General features: G+C 36.8%; 1 protein-coding gene across 2 annotated transcripts in view; it reads left to right on the top strand.

Moving 5' to 3' along the window:
• Positions 1 to 4889, top strand: part of ube2f (ubiquitin-conjugating enzyme E2F (putative)) — a 67880-nt gene extending 62991 nt beyond the window's left edge. For both annotated transcript variants that reach the window (XM_042002317.1, XM_042002316.1), the window contains one exon: positions 769 to 4889. In XM_042002317.1, the coding sequence (XP_041858251.1) occupies positions 769 to 819 (51 nt within the window). In that variant the 3' untranslated portion in view covers positions 820 to 4889. The remainder of the gene's footprint in view (positions 1 to 768) is intronic.
• The last annotated feature ends 12847 nt before the right edge of the window (positions 4890 to 17736 follow it).

Genomic DNA, 17736 nt, shown 5'->3' with positions numbered 1-17736 from the left:
AACATTGCATCCCGTGACGCAGTTCATTTCAAAGACTGCCCTCTTACCCCCTCTTGGGGATTACTTACTTAGTTTTGTTCAATTTCTGCATGCCAATGGGATCATGAGTGTGTTATTTCATCCCAAAGATGCTTAGTAATTCAACCAAAATGCCTAAATATGTCATAAATTATCTAAAAATCAGTTTATACCTTTAGCTTTTATTCATTTCTTATTCTGAGAATGTTGGAAAAACCAGAAATACTGCATCAAAACAAACATGAGCTGTTATTTCAGCCACATCCTCTGCATTCACAAATTCAATAATTAATGTGGTATTTATTCACAAGCCTCCCTTGAAAGTGTTTGGAGCTCCCCCTGGGGAGTTACATCCCCCACTTAGAAAACCTGTTTTCTACTTATCACTTCGATATTGATGTCTGGATAGAAAGTAACCTGATTTACTAGAAAAATGTCTTTATTTCATTGTGTTGGTAGTGAGGAGAAGGCATCATTTACATTTGATTAGTCTGTGACCTCAATATGAGTCACATCACTTCAGAGTAGCCTGGCCCCGGTGCATTTGGCCACACTCACTTTAGTTTTGACTTTACAGTAGCTTAAGCATAATCATGTTAAATATGGAGCTGCAGCATATTTGATTAATTCTTTGCTGATTTTCCTTATAACTAGGTCTTTTTTACATATACTTTTACAGTAGTTTTGCTACCACTGGCTTGTCTTCTAACACTTTGCCTCTCTTTTTACCTTCCCCTCTTTCCCACCCAGGAGGACTTCCGGAATAAGGTTCAGGATTACATCAAGCACTACGCCAGATGATTAGCAGCACTGGCCACTGACATCAGCCTGCACCAACCAAACTGCTCTACCTAGCCTCTGCTTATCTGGCCCACTCCTCCACATGTGTGAATCAGCAGCAGACTCTTTGACTCTTTCCACTCCCCCCTTCCTCTCTGACACCACAACCCTGCCTCCTTTTCCTGTTCACCAAGTTGCAATAAACTACACATTGCAGGAATGAAATTTAATAAAAAAAAATGCGATGAAGGAAGGACTCGTACAAGAAAATCATGCTTTAGTTCTCCTTATCAGCTGAGTGTCTGTCCGTTGTGGCGAGATTATTAAACGTCGCCTCACCCAGGTGGCTATGAGGTTGTCGGGAAGGAGCCATGGCAACGAACGACAAGAAGTCTGATGCGATGTTTCATTAAAGACAAGAAGCCGCTCATACATAAGAGATATCTGTTATTATCAGTTCTCTGTTCCAGTGCCTGCATTGTTGGTGTCGATGAGAGAAAGTGCATGGGAGTTCACAAACTTAAACTCACTGGAAGCACGCTGTTGCACTCTGTAGTTAAAGGTGTGCACGCACACATGACGCGCACACAAGATGGAAAAGCCTGCAGCCCCATTACACAGCATGTGAATGACCACATCACCTTGTTTTGTTTTTCATTTTACTTGCATGTGCACACAAAAACACTCACCCAAAATTCGTTTTCAGCTCCAGTGACTAAATATTGTCATGAAAAACAACAGCCAAATGACCTGTTCTCAGCCTCATCTCTTCTCTTTATCACTTCACTTGTCTAAATGTTTTTATTCATACACACAAACACACACTTAACCTTCTTTATGTTGATGATGAAGAGTTTTGTTCAAGCAGTGCAACCAAGAAGTGCTCCCTCATCTTATTGGCACGTTGGTTCTGCACTTAGGTGCAGTGAGGTCTGACCGATAAAGGTTTAATTTTGTATCCATAACATAAAAATAGTAATGGGATTTTACCTTTTTCTATTTAACCACTTCAACCTCCAGGTTTAATTGATAAAAAAATTAAAGTGTGATCTTAATTGATCAAATTTTTAAGTTCTGTTAACTGCTTGTTGGTGGATGTAGTGAATTATTTAGCAACTCACAAGATTGATGTCATTAGAGACCAGCTGACAGAAAATCAACTCTAAATTAGTGTTAATGTTGCTTTAGAACGACTGGATGTGTTAATCATCTTTGGCTCTTAGATGTACGTCTGCATACCTCTACACGCATCTTTGGTTACCTGATCACAAGTCAACAGCTCTTATCAGTGCGTATATATACACCTGGCATTAAAAGGTCTACATGACAGCGACCAATGGTGAGTGAATCTTACTCTCCTGACTGAGTTTCTTTCCTTCTCTCTTCCTCAAAAAAATCATGTTTATGTGCCACAGTTTACAAAAGAATCTGTCCATGTAATAACATAAATATATTTTTTATTTTTGACAGGATTTACTTGATCCTGCCCTATAATATTCAGGTAACCGCTGTGTCCTGGATATCAGAAAATTTTCTTGCTGTTCTTATCCTGTGACGGCATCAGGTTCTGTGTCGTTGGACTGATGTTTTGTCTAAACGTGCAGTGAAGGTGTCAAAGTGCATTCAGACACTTCTTTCATTAATATAGTTGGCAAGTAGCTGTACATTTATGTGAAGTTTAAGTCATTACCATGTAAAATAAGGGGGAACTGGTGCTTAATTGTGACGTAAACCAAGAAGATAACATCCCAAGCTTTAAACTGCAGTTTTCCAATCTTATCGTAAATGTTCAAAGCCTCAAAGCTGTTTGCATGTGGACAATAGATGCAATCACATAAAAAATGTGCAACTGTCTTAATACCTGTGTTCATGTGTACAAAGGCCTCAGTCTAAAGATTTCTGCCAAATCAAGAAGTAAATTCAGTCACCAGAGTAATGTCATCAGTATAACATCTCCCATCTGGTTGGGATACATTCATTTAGTCAGTTTCAGTAGGTTATGTTATGTAAGCACATTATGAGAGAAGACTAAACAAACCAAAATGTCTACAAAGACATATTTGTGATATTTGACCTCACTTCTTCTGATTGAATACTGAGGTGCTGGGAGCCGTTCTCGGTTGGCACTAAACATTTGATGCAAGAAATATCAGGCAACTTGTAGTTTCCATAGGATGAACCCAAACTCACACTCACAACTGCAGTGTTCACTGTTGCTGCAGAACCTATAAACAGGACACCAGAGGTTTCCTGTGAGTTATACAACCAGTGCATTTGGTTTTTGTTGTACAAACACACAGGCTGAACTCACAAGACAAAAAAATCCTAATCAAACCCCTGGATTATGTGTACTGCGTCACCTGAGTAGGTGGTCTTTTGTCATGACCTAGGAAACACGTTTTCTTTGTTAAAAAGAAAAGTGAACATGTGTCCCAGACATCTATGAATGTAGTCAAAGTAATGGAATCCTAGGGTGTCATCAATATGTCTTTCACACCTGTACTTAGAGACTTTTACTTGTGACCGGATCACCAAAGACATAAGTGAATGCAAGGTGTAAAGGGCCATAGATATCAATGGACATGTCAGAGCAGTTGCACAGCAGCTGATGACTCCTGAACTTAGTTGTTCTCATTTGCACAGACCAGGTAAATAGAGTAAAATATATAAGGCATACACCACTGGTGGGGTTCTAGCACTTTAAGCATATGCTAAAATAATTTATTGTCATATCTGCAGTGACTTACATCTTCTGGTGATGCTGTCATGACATATTTGGGAAGTTTCTTCACATGTGCAGTGTTTTGTTGTGTGTTGAATTCAGTATCTGAATGGGGGTATGTCGAAAATTAAATCTGAGACTCACAAAGACAGTTAAAAACCAAGCTAACCAGTTAGTAAGGCCTGGTGCTTGCAGACAAGCTAGCTAGCTAGTTAATTAGCAAGCAGCTTTCATCTTTTACCAGGTATGTGAAATTCTTGAGTTGCATACACTGTTAAGGTGACCTACAGTAGTTTAGGCTAGTGGCTTTTTTTTTTGCTTTGGACAAGATTTGTGGAAAATAAGTCACCATGTTTGCTACTGGAATAACTTGCTAACTTCAGTGCATTTTAGCTAGTCAACTCATTTAGCAGCTGCACGGTTGATAACCAAATAATGTCGAACTGACTTCCCTAAAGTCTGCCACTTCAAATTTTGTCTACTGATTGTTTATTTTCTCTGTGTGTGTCAGAGTGTTGCAAGCTTAAGCCATCTGGCTTCTTCACAGCCTGTTGCTTTGCTTTGTGTTACCCAGAAAAAAAGATGAGGGGAGTTCAAAGTTGCTAGCGCTGTGCTTGAGTGAGTTCAAGTTGCATCTCACTCCAATTTCAATTTCACATGACTGTATGAGGCAAAAGCGGTGCGTTTAACTGAGGTTGCCGTTTATCAAGATTGTGTTGGAAGTGTGTGTGTATGAATGTAAAAACTGACATTCTGTTCTTATGGAGTGTGTGAGTAAGTGTGCACACATGTGGGTAGTTACAGTATGAAATGGAGACTGTATGATTTTAGCATGTTCTGGTTTCTTCATGTCATTTTTTTTTTTTTATTCTGGCCCATGACTTTTTTTTTTTTCCCTGATGAAAAATAATCAAACAACCAATACCACCGGTCCCTGCCAAAATGAAGGACCCAACAGTATGTTAAACAAAGAAAGCGAACGTGAATACAGATGTTTTAAAGCTTTTCATTGTGTAACTAAAGCTAATTTAACTGTCTATTAAAATGAATCCATGCTGCATGATTGCCACGACAGTTAACCGTCATGGTAATGTTCGCCCCACTGATGTTATGCCTGACTCAATGTACTTGATCATAGCCTTACTTACTCTCTAAACTAAACTTGTTGTTGGAGAAGCCATCATTTGTCCTTTAGTTTGGCAGCTACCGGTGTTCTTTCCTCCAAGGGTGTTTTTGAGAAACGTCTTTGCTTTTGTTTAACTTAATCTTTTGGCCAGAGGAAGAAGATCAACAGCCTGTTCTCTAGCTCCTCAACCTTTTCTTTCTGAGATTGTATATCCATTTTTTTAAGATATATTAAAAGAGAATATCCAAAAAATGTTGTTTTTTTTTCACCTAAACACTACTTTCTAAGTATTTGAAAAGTACAGTGTAATTTAAAGGTGTAATATCACTTATTATGAATGAATATAACAGCTTTCATATGGCTGTTTAGCATACTGAGCACATAAATAATTTGCACATGAATACATGGACATGGGCTTGTCACACACTATTTCTTAACCTTTTGTTACAATCATGACATTTAAACTAAATGAACTCTTGTTTAATTGCTGAACATGCACTGCATTTTTATTCCTCCACCCTTTACCAATCTGGAATTGAAGGTAAGGTATATATGAGAATGGCTGTCTTTGCTCACACTCTTCCCCATGCATTACCTAGAATATTTGACTGTGTCTCACAATTGTCAGCCATTCACACATTTAACTTGGCTTAAAGAGATTTGCAGACAGTGCACATGTCTTTCAGCACACACAAACACACACACACACCAACAGTCACTGCACTTGATTTTGGAGGATACACAATCTTACCATTCACTTGCCCTGTGGCTACAGCATACTGCATTATCCTGGGTCTGCTGTGACAGCTGACAACGTCAAGCGGGTAATAAGATGGGTGAGTGCTATAAATCATATTTCTCCACTCTTCTGGATTTTTTTCTGGTCCCATCACGCCTACAGTGCTTGTGGAGTCTGAATACAATCCAAAGCAAGTCATCTCAAAGCATCTTCAATTATATTAAAGCACATGTTTTCAGTCCCTTGTGCAGCTTTGGCGAGGAAGTGTAAAAATAATGAGAAGTGCAGAAATGGTGTCTCTGTAGAGTTCACACTTGCCAGCCAAGTTAAAGAAGAGATTAATCAGCTTAAAGGATGGGTCGTTTATCACATAAATTGGCTGCAGACAGGACCTTTGTAAGTCTGGAGATTATTTTGAATTTGGTAGAAGATTATTTAAAGAGGGATTATACAAAAAAAATAAATAAAACTACTCGATGTAAAAGCTAGCAGCTGTGAACCTGAACATATATTTTTGGAGTGTTGGAGTTTGGAGCAAAAAGTCTTTAAAAAAAAAAATCACACAAACTGAATAAATGGAGATTTTATTTTTGTACTCCACACTTACAAAAGCTAAAATAGTGGAGATAAATGCCTTCTGTTTCACTAACTCTTTAGGCTCACCTGTCAGGATGGCTGGCCCACTCCTTTTTTAAATCATATGACTCATCTTCTTAGTCATTTCCTCATTCAATCTTTTGAGGAAATGAAATGGAAACAGTGTGGCAAATTTATTCTTTATGTACAAAAATAGAGACATGTTATCCCCCATGTGAATGGATGATTGCAGCATTGGAGTACAGGGAAAATTCATTTTCTTTTAAGGTGAATTCAGACAGTCAATGTCTATATAAATGTACAAATTTTGTACAAGTGTGTTATAAAAGCTTGAGTTTATTTTTTTTCTTAACTTAGGGGTTTGTTTTGTGCAAAGCTTATCATTATTACATCAGCATTTCCTAATTTGTACAATATATACATAAAATAAATCACCTGGAAGATAAGTGCAACATTACAAATCCCCTCATAAGCTTTTGGCCCTGGATATAGATTTGAATTTATTTTATGGCTGTTATTGTATAACTTAGTCTTTTACTTATGTTTTAGTCGAATTTCATTGTTTTATTATTTGCTTTATGCATTGTTTTTACATTTCATTTATCACTGATATAAAGCCCTTTTTTCAGTTATAATTATGTGGAAGTGCTTTTACAGAAACTCTGTAACCCTGGGGATGGTTGTGTGTGAAAGCAGTTTCTGAAATACTCAGACTAACAACCGTGCCATGTTCAAAGTCGCTTAAATCCCCTTTCCCTCCTCATTTTGAACTTCAGGTGAAAAGTTACCTTCAAGCTGTTCCCTCTGGGTTTTCTATCAAGCAGAAAACTAATTGGAAACGTCTAAATGGAGTCATCTTTAACAAACGTTAACCTTTTTATTTTCTCCTAGCATACCACTCAGGTGATTATTATTTTTAAAATAACAGACCTTAATACCAACTGTCTTTCAATGACAGCAGCATTTGGCCTCTTACCTTCTCTAAAGCCCTACTAGTGTTTTTTGTCCACAACCCTGCATTGGAATAAGCGGGCATAGAAATTGGATGGATAAATGAATGTATGGATGGACAGAGTGTTTGCTGAGAATTTTGCTCTTTGGCTCTTCCCATGGACAGCCATACATTAAAATTCTTTGGTCTTCCAGACACCAAAATGTGGACAAGAAAGCATAGTAATGTTATGGGACCAATACCTAACAAGCAAGCACACAAAAAGAATTTCCATGCGTGGTATAGTATCCAGGAAGTGCCTCACAGCTAAAGTGTGAATGTTATCCACCACAACCATTTTAAAAGCAGCTGTTCTCACACTGCAAGGAAAATGTGATCCGTCACTACTTCTCTAAGCATGGCAATTTTTGTTTTAAGACACAGGATCTGTGTTTTATTTATTTTTTTTTTATTTGCAAGGCTAGTTGTTCTACTTCTTTAAAGAGGTAGTGCACCCAAAAATGTCTTCTTTTTTTTTACCTGTAAACAACACAGTATTACTTAACTGTGATAAAAATCACAAATACCTTTGATAAAATCTGTATTTTTCTTTAGTTTATTTTCAAAACGGGATTTTGTGGGTAAAAAAAAAATGGCTCATAACGCCCTCTACTGGGTAAAACTAGGTTATGTTTTTTGTGACAGAGACGTTATCTACATCATGGAAAATTATAAATACCTCACAGTCCCTCCCTCCAGATGCAGATAGACGGGTCCTCGCCTTGACAGTAGCTCGAACTCGTAGCAGCGGCAACTGCTGAACTTTGGCAGATTTTATCAGTAACATGCCCCCAACAACGATTAATTTGGCCTCAATATTGCATTCCACCTGTACTATTTTCTATTTCTGTTTGTCTCTTCCTCTGATAATGTCTTGTAACTTTTTATTTCTGATGGTGCACATTTAAAACAGCCAGTGCATTGATAACAAGTTACATGCAATTGATATGGTGCCATGAAGCAAAAAGCAGCTGTCACAAGATGCTCTGGGGCAGAAGAAAAGTTGTGAACTGATGGATCTGTGCATAATAAAAAAAGATTTGCATAATAAATGTCACTGTGCTATCAAAACAAGACAAAAAAAAACAACAACAACAAAACAAAACAAAAAACCAACAAAAAAAACAAACAAACATATTTTTAAGGTCAGAAAGTCATATAATGCAACTTAAATTCTTTGATGCATAGTGTCCACTACATGGGCACCTATGTAAAGTCTGTTTTCTAGTATATGCATGGGAGAGGATGGCATATTTGCAAATTATGCAAAGTCATCCAATACAGTGCCATTCACTACAGAATAAATAAACATATCATAAAATTTAATTACACATTCATTGTAATTACTAAGTTGTCTTTGTGATAAACAGAAAGAAACTGATACAGCTGTATCAGTTTTAATGGTAAAGATATATAAATATGACAGGATTTAATTTTATAAATACTTTTATAGAACAGCTAAATAGCTAAAATTAAAAAAAAGCCAAATTAGAAAAAAGCATAACTGTATATGTCTGTAGAAGTAAAAAAAAATAAATAAAAATGCATGTGAAAAAATTGTTGCAGTGTTTTTTTTAATAATTCATGCATCAGAGGGTTAAGATAAGCTGAGATTAAGACATGCATGTTAAGTCAGGTAAACTGGTCTCTGCTGTAATTGAGACTGCATGTCTCAGTGGGACTACCTGTGTAAATAAAGGTTAATAAATTGAATGCATAGATGAAACAATGCACTGTGGAGGAAACAAGTTCCTTTATCTTCCTTTTTTATCTTTTAAACAAGTTCTGTTATGTCTGAGAAGCAAAAACTATCCCAACTTACAAGAATGCTGTCAATACAGATTTTACAGAGTTTGACCTTTTGCTTCTCTCAGTGGAGTTTGACCATTTACTAAACTGACAGAAAATCCATGAAAGCCAGGAAAGGTTTGGTAAAATCCATTTAGACTTTTCTTTTTGTTGCTCTACATAATTTCAAGCTGTCATCTTCTGATCTGATGTTGTTTCTTCTCCCCAAAACACAAAAGAACGTGGCCTGCAGTCATTGTTTTTAACACTTCAGTTACACACACACACACTACATAAAAAGAGACAGCATGCACAGTTTTCTTTCCTTTGCTGAGAGACTTTATAAAGAAATAGCTGAAGTTGTTCTACCTGTGTTAATTGATGTGCATGTCCTGGTGTGTCTGTGTGTATGAGTGAGCAGATGCAGGTACAATCACATGTTTCTATGTATGGCTCACAGTGTTTGTCTAAGGGTAAGTGCCTCTCCATTTCTTTTGTTCTGTTTCAAAAGCTGCCCACACACAGTTTCCAGCTGTGGGAGGCATTTCATTGTGCCACGAGATTAACTTGGCCGACTGCAAACAAAAACATATTTAGTCATGCCAGCTTAAAGAGAAACAATGAATGCATGCCTGTAATTAAATAAGCCTACATCTCTTTTGCCTTTTTGAAAGGGAGAAACATTCATATCAGATGGACGTGCATTTTGCACAATGTTTTCCTGCAGTTTTGCAGTGGGAGTCTCACTTGTTGATGTGGATGACAGCACTTTCAGCAAAGAGTCCAGCTGTGTAGTACATTTTCATGCAAATGAATGTCCTTTGCATGAAGACCAAAAATTAAGTCATCAAAACGATTCATTTGTGATGTGTAGAGAAAACTCAAACTCTGTGCAGCACTTGTTGTATGTGATAGAGCATGTGTGATGGCCGTACCTACAGCCACACATTTAAAGGCAGTAACCCCCACTACACCAACACATTTCAGTTATGTTAGTTTGAGTTAACACTATTTTGTTTATATTTGGTTTAAATTAGGTTGAAATGCTTTAGTTCTCTTTTGTTAGTGTGCACATTAGAGCACCATTGTATTTTCAGTCTGTTTAAGTTCTGTGTATTTAACATATATTCTTTTCTCTTAATGGTGCTGAGGGAATCTTACGAACGCTTGGGGGCAGAAGTGAGCACAACCGGTAGAAGCCAAGGAGCAGGAAGTGCCATGGGCCTAGACCAAGCCAGCTCCTTCCAGAGGGGAGATCAATTGCCTCCATATCTTTAAATATTTAGATTTGTTGTTTGGATTTTGATTTCTTGTTTGATTTTTGGTAATTCCTTTTGATAAGTAATAAGTGAACTAACTGTTTAGGCTTCTTCCTTATTGTTTAATGTATTTGTTAGTATTTGTTAACCCCTCATGTGTTAGATTGGTCTGATCAGCCAGTATTTAAGTTCCCCTGTTTCATGTTTGTTAGGTCAGTTTGGTTCTTGTGTTAGTTTGGTTTTCTTTGAGTTTCATGTTAAACAGTTAGTTTAAAGTTTTCTGAGTTATTGTTATACTTTTGTTTTGTTCATTTGACCTCTTTTAAGGACCCTAAAATGGTTCGTGAGTATTTTTTTTGGGGTAAATAAAACCTGTTCCTTTTTAAAACCAACTGTGTCCTTGTCCTTCACCAGCTCGGTCCCTCACAGCGTGACACACCAAACATCACGGTATACATCCAGCTTTATGCAGCTTTATGTGCATCGACTTGGCTTCGCTTCCTGATGAAAAGTAATCTCAAGATTACCAGACTGATGCCTTACCAGAGTGGTAAGACACGGCCAAATCAAGATCTTTTGTCTCATTTTTAAGAAATAATGTTGAATGTTTCCACAAGTTACTTGTTCTTTGTGTGAAACCTTACATAAGGTGGATTTCCGTTACCCCTAGAATTAAAAAAACCTAAATATCGCAATAAAGAACAAGTAATGGAAACACCTACATTTCTAAAAATCGCTAAAATGTTTTTATGTTCTCATGAGGTGGTTTTTCAGATGTGTCGATATAGAAGTATATCACAAAAATGTAATGCAAACACTTTTCCCGCATTTACACATACTGGCGAGATGAAGGGGGTAATGTGACCAGTGTATTTTAAGTAAAGATGGCACAGTATGCGTAGACACTGGAGGAGACGGAAATCTTTTCACAAATAATTAAAGAAAAAATATATAACTGCCATGCAGTTTAACAAAGAATTAGAAATCTCCATCCTGTTTGAAGTGGAGTCTTGCGAGGTGAGATTTTAAAGAATAACAGTTAATGCGCTAACAACCATTCAATAGAAACAGCTGCAAATTGCAATTTCACTTTGTCGAAATTTTAGAAATATCCATTTTATTTTGCGAAAAACTGTAAAGGAAACACAGCTATTAACATCTGTTTTAGAAGGATTGTTACTAGCCACAGAAGTTCCAGTCAAATTTTTGTTCAGCAACAACCAATCAGCAAAATTCACTTAAATTCTTGGATTTTCTGTATTCCTGCCCATCCAGACACCTACAGCCATTGAGGATTGATTTTAAGTTTGATTTTAAGTTTGAAAGGATCGCTTCAGTAAACACCATTTTTTCTTTTGTTTTTTTTACTTCCTGCTGTCTCTGCCCCTTCCTGGGTCTGACCTTTCATACAACTAAGCCTGTTTAAAATCTGATAACTGGCAGTAATCAGATGATTATCAGATAAGGCGTTTACATGCAATTCCTTATATTCCAGTCTTTAATCAGATTTCTTTCAGAGCACATAGTGACATTGTTTGTTGTTATTTTTAAAACTTCAGGGCTTTGTTGAATGTGGAGGCGCCCACAGTCTTAGCGTTAGCTGCTAATGTGGGGGGCTAAATGTTTTTACACTCTAGTTTCCTGCTGCTAAACAGCATCATGTTTTTCATTTGTGTCCTAATTTGGGATTCCATCTTTGTAGCAGATATCGGAAAGATGGGAGTGACATGTTTTTGCACATGTGCAAATAGAGAAATTCTATAAAAATAGAAAAAAAAATAGAAAGCGTTTTAATTTGATTTCTAAAAATTAGATGACTGACATTATCTGATAAAGGATATCAGATCATGATCACTTGAGTTGACTGATAACTCCAGACAACAGCTCATTAAAACATGATTTAGTTCTGATAATGTAAATTAAGTTTTTTATTAATTATTAATTTTCTGTGGGTATATTCCCTGAATTATGAGAGAAAGTTTTCTAATGTGTCAGATGGAACACTATTAAACAAAAGTAATTAAAGTCAGTCAGCATTACTGGAAATCTGTAGGTAAACCTTTTGCCATTCAGGCTTATGTCACATAAAGGGTTTTTATTGTTTAGTGATTTTGAGTCACCTTGTTTGAACGTGCAGACATCTTTTGATGCAGTTAGGTGAGTTTGAAAAGTTACACCCTCAGGAGGAAATGGTGTTTCAAATGAATAAAATAATGTTTGCTTCAGATCTTTAAGAAAGCATCAGGAAAAATATTATATACAAATCAGTCTGTTTTTTAGTTCTCTCTACTGTAGATGATGAAGAACCTGACAACAGGCTGCTGAGGAGATCAATTTTATTTAATTTTGTTTATATCAGCAAAGAAACATCTAAAGGCCCCTGAGGAGCAGAATTGGACATCCTTGTTTTAAGTTAGAATAGTGTAGTTATTATATATAAAAACGAATAGACAGACTTTCAGTGTCCACACACTGATTTTTTTGTTATTTTCTTCATTCTCTAAGACAGTTGATTAGTCAGACATGAAGTGGTACATTTATCAAACTTCTTGAGATAAGTTGCCATGGTGATACAACTTGGTAAGAAGTGAACCAACTTCATGATACCTCACTACTCCACCAGTCCTGCTTTGTTGTGCAGGTCCATGACAGGCCAGCACATCCATCTGTCTGCTCTAATGCTGTCAAATATTTTAATATTTATTTCAGGTTCTGCTGCAGTTTTTGCAAGCAGGATATAAGTCAACATGTTTTTCATAGCAAGCACCTCAAATCAGAGGACATGAATGTAAGGAAAGCTGCTGTCAGCTCATAAAAGATTTGTGAGTTTATTCAGAAGATGCCATCATGTACTAGCTAAGAGCATGTTTTCTCTATGGATAGTAAACACTGCTGTTGATTCTGCATTACAGGATACAGTGACAATATACCTATCATTTCCCAGGTAATTCATGGTAAAATGTATCCTAAAAAAACATTGCATTTACTTTATGAACTTAATTGCCGTGTAGACATAAAATGTTTGTTTTGAGATCTTTTTCTGAGTTTGTTTATTATTCCTTGTTTATGTATATGATATATTCTTATTTGACTGTTGATATAAATATTTGCTATCAATAGAGACCTGCTAATGAGACTTATGGAAGTAAATGAACATTTAGAAATCTTTCCGATTTGATTCCGAAGACAATGTATGCTGCAGAGGATCTTGTCTTCTTTTCTTTGCTCTGATGCTAATTTTTAGAGCAAAGCTGCTGAACTTTTGCAGATTTTCACACTGTGGCGCTCCCTAATGAGCCTATTTATGCTCCCTTACATACGTAAAAAGCGGTGTCCGTTTCAAATGTTTTAATACGTTGCCGTCCACATACTGCCTTGTGTCTTTTGCTTTGCCACAGTTGTTAAGTCAAATCATCTACTACTGGGTACTGCTAACTTTTTTCTCCCTTTCTGATCCTCTTCTTCTTCTTTGGTTTGTTTCTTTTAATAGTCGCATGTCAGCTGTTCTGCTCAGCACTACCCTATGATTTCTGGTGGTATGGCTCCGTCTTCTGCGTCAAGCGATGGATAGCTAAGCTCCGTGAAAACTGACCAAATTACACATGTAAATGATGCAGGAGATGAACGAAACTGTCCGTCCATCTGCGTATCCTTCTTCTACATTGAGCATAAATCTTGCATCCTTGACATTTAAAGTCATTTCTTTGCCCATCTTTACCACTAGAAGTCAGTGCTTTCTACACACTATACCTTTTAGGGTGTCATTTTTTATCAAGAGATCAAAAGTCTAATTTCATATAATTTTATTTTAAACATGTGGTGCTTTTAATATGAAACATGTCTAGACATTAAGATTTTCTGTCTACACTTTAGGCCCATTTTAGTTGTTTTTGTGGCAAAATATTATGCTAATTCTAAGAAATCCTATCAAACAAAGTTGTCTTACCCTATTGTCAGATTCTTTTGCTTGGTACAAGATGATTTTAATTTAGGAATATTTGACATCTTTCTAGTTGGGATTTTCTCACAGAAAAAAAAATCTTTATTGTTTTGTGACATGTTTTTGTCTTTTAGTGGCAACAAGTCTATTCTGATGCCATGACTTTTTCCAGATTGACTTTAGCAGAACTGATTGAGTGGTGCCCTCATGCAACGGCTACATATCTCCATAATGCTCCTGGATCCAGGTTCTGGCCTGGGGCCCTTTGCTGCATGTCACCCAGTCGCTCTCTAACACTCTTTCTGTATATCAAATTCAAGTAATATTTACTGTAGCTCCTTTCTAGTTGGGACTTTTTTTGTAGTGTAACTGGATAATTTTACAAACAAGCAGGTCCACTAATGTTCTCATAAAGCAGTCAGAGATTTTATGCAATTCTTTCTTGAAAATAATGACTGTTTAATATAAGGATGCTGAAGTTGAAACGTATCAGGCTGGAGGCTTAAAAGAAGACCAAAGAGGAGATTTATGGAAACAGAGAAAGAGGACATGAAGTCATTTGGTGTAAGGGAGGAGGATCGGGAGGATAGGGTTAGATAGTGGCAGATGATTCACTGTGATGGTTCCTGCAGGCAACATCTGAAAAGGAAAAGGTGACTCTGAGGTTTTCAAATACTTATCAGACTTTTCTTCAGCTTTGTCTATATTACACATATAATCTAATTTAAACAAAGACTGCTTTTTCCAAGTAATATTACTGGCTTTCAGTAGACTTTTATCTAATGCATCCTTTGCCTGTATAGCCGTCCACCCATCATTGCTCTTTCTTCTGTGTCCCCAGTCTTTCCCTCCTCCTCTGTCTCTAGAGACAGACATCTGCGAGGCAGCAGAGTACAGAGCGTGAGACTGAGCTGATGAAACTGCTTAATGTAATGAGAAGATAAACTGGAACTGCATGCTTTACAGATGCATATATCAAGATCTGTGCAGCCTTAAATACAAAGGACTGGCAATTTATGTTTTATGCAACTGTTTCAAAGTAAACAAAGTATATACATATATCAAACAAGTATCATGAACACAAACTTTCATTTCTATTTATTTATCCATTGATTACTTTTTTTTTTTTTTACTTTTATAGAACTTGGACCAGTAGTTAACTTACTTTTTTTTAGCATTGCTTGTTGGGATTTGTCTCCCAGTCGGTCTGATTGCAGTTTGAAATGTTTGCACAAGTTTCCGCTGGGAGACTGAGAGGAAGACAGAAATACACCACAATCACATGGGAGCAAGAGGGGCTGCCTTCTGAGCATTTAAAATGGTGTGTACGAACATGAGTCAGACATCTGTGAATGGCATTATGTCCATTATCAGTATGAGGGGACATCAGGGGGAGGAGGGTGGGAGCAGTCTCTGATGTCAGGAACTCAGATATTGCACCTCTACCTTTTATTTTCTACATCTCATTTGTCTTTGCACAGCTATTGATCGGATGAAATGTGGCTGCAGGAGCCTTTCAAATGAAATGATACTCCCCACTATCATTAAATGCTGTTACTTATCTTTGTATTTCAGCATCCCAGGATAGTCACTAATCAGACATTTTATTAGGTACATCTGTTCGATTGATTTTTAACATAAGTATCTAATCAGCCAATCACATGGCAGCAACTCTGTACATTTAAGCATGTAGTCATGGACAAGACAACATGCTGAAGTTCAAACTAAGCCTCAAAATCAGAGGATTTAGGTGACTTTAAATGTAACATGGATGTTGGTGTAAGAGGGTCTGGTCTGAGTACGTCAGAAACGGCTGATGTATGGGATCCCAACATGTCCAGCCTTGAAACAGATGGGTTAGAGCAGCAGAAGATCACACCAGGTGCCCTTTCTGTCAGCTAGGAACCGGAAACTTAGGCTATTATTCACACTGACTCACCAACAACAGAAGATGGAAAATCTTTGTTTTCATATAAGCTGCTGCCTGCAGATGATAAGGTCAGAATTTGGTGAAAACAACATGAAAACATGAATCCATCCTGCTTTAAAATAACAATTCAGGCTGCTTGTGGTGTAATAATGTGGGGGATATTTTCTGGGAACATTTTTGGCCCCTTAGTACCAACTGAGCATCATTTAAACACCACAGCCTGAGTATTGTTGCTGACTGTATCCATCCCTTTATGACCACAGTGTAGCATCTTCTGATGGCTGCTTTAATGAGGATAATGCACCATGTGACAAAGCTCAGATCATCTCCAACTGCTTTCTCGGACATGACATGAGTTCACTGTACTCCAATGGCCTCCACAGTCACCAGATCTCAGTCCAACAGACCATCTTCTGGATGTGGTGAAATGGGAGATTCTCATCATGGATGTGCTGCTGAGAAACCTGCAACAACTGTGTGATGCTGTCATTTCAATATGGAGCAAAATCTTTGAGGATGGTTTCCAGGTCCTTGTCCAATCTATGCCACCAAGAATTAAGATGGTTCTGTAGGTAAAAGGGGGGTCTGAAGTAAGGTGTACCTAATAAAGTGACCAGCGTGAATTTCTTTGTTTAATGTGAGAGCCTATTGGTTGATTTCTGTCTGTTGTTCTGTCTCATCATTTGGGCTGTTAGGATTTCCTCCTCTGCAAAGGGGGTCCAACTTGGTACTAGTGAGGTGGACCTCATTAAGTGACCAGTAAGATTATAATTATTATAGTTATTTTATTCACATTTTTAAATTTAATATAACCACTGAGTCAACATAGATTTTCCCATTTGACATCTTTTTTAGGTTTTGTTAGTTTAAATCTACAGTTGCTATGCATGTAGTGCACGTTAATCTAATCAGTACATTATAATATTAAGAAATCTGTCTTTCTGTTTTTATCCCACTTCAACAACCATTTTTCCGATTTAAGGGTTCATTGCAGGAGAAAAGAGTAAATGTAGTGCTGACTTTGAAGGTGTATCGATTAAAGGTCATCGTTATATAGATGCCGTCTCCTGTTCTGAGGTTCAAGGAGAGGTTAATTTGCCCTTGCAGCCAGGTAATATATCATTCTGTAACATCACAAAACAATAAATCCAGTTCAGAAAACATATCTCTGCTAGGTAAGTGAGTTCATGTTTCAGAAGAACTAATTCAAAGTTCATTTCACACACGCTGAAATGAAACTAGCTCAAATCCCATCTGTCGTTATAGTTCTTCTGAATTCTCATCATTGTATGTAATGTCATAGACTACACTGCAAAATCTGAAGTCTAAGAAATCAAATTATGGAAATATTTTAAAATAAAAGATGCTTCAGTTTTTTTCTAAAGGTTTTTTTTTTTAAATGAAAGAATCATTCCACTAGAATTGAGAAAAAGTACTTTGTAAAAGGAATCTGTTCATCTTATTTATTTTGCAAACTGTATGAATAAGATATTTCTTTAAATAAATAAAATAATCTTCCAACAGAACAGAATGTGCAAGGGTGATTTTAAAAAGAAAGGATATTTTGCCCTGTTTTGAGATGTTCAGTGTTATTTAGATCTTTTAGATTCCAGATGTTGCTCAAGGACTAGAAGATGGACCCAAAGGCCACCTGAACAGATTCTATTTATTTATTTATTTAATTAATGACCATCAAGATACCTTTAAAATGTCAAGAAAAAATTAACAAACACACTTCAGTTTCACAGTTAATGTCACACTAACGTATAACTTTAGCATCAGGTGAAAAAAAGAATGCATATTGGGAACAGCATGACATACAGAAATGATAAATGCAGTGCTTGAC

This window comes from Melanotaenia boesemani, chromosome 12, assembly GCF_017639745.1.
Source record: "Melanotaenia boesemani isolate fMelBoe1 chromosome 12, fMelBoe1.pri, whole genome shotgun sequence".
Classification (NCBI taxonomy): domain Eukaryota; kingdom Metazoa; phylum Chordata; class Actinopteri; order Atheriniformes; family Melanotaeniidae; genus Melanotaenia; species Melanotaenia boesemani.
The sequence above is the reverse complement of the archived record's forward strand: the minus strand, read 5'-3'. Positions and strand labels throughout refer to the sequence as shown.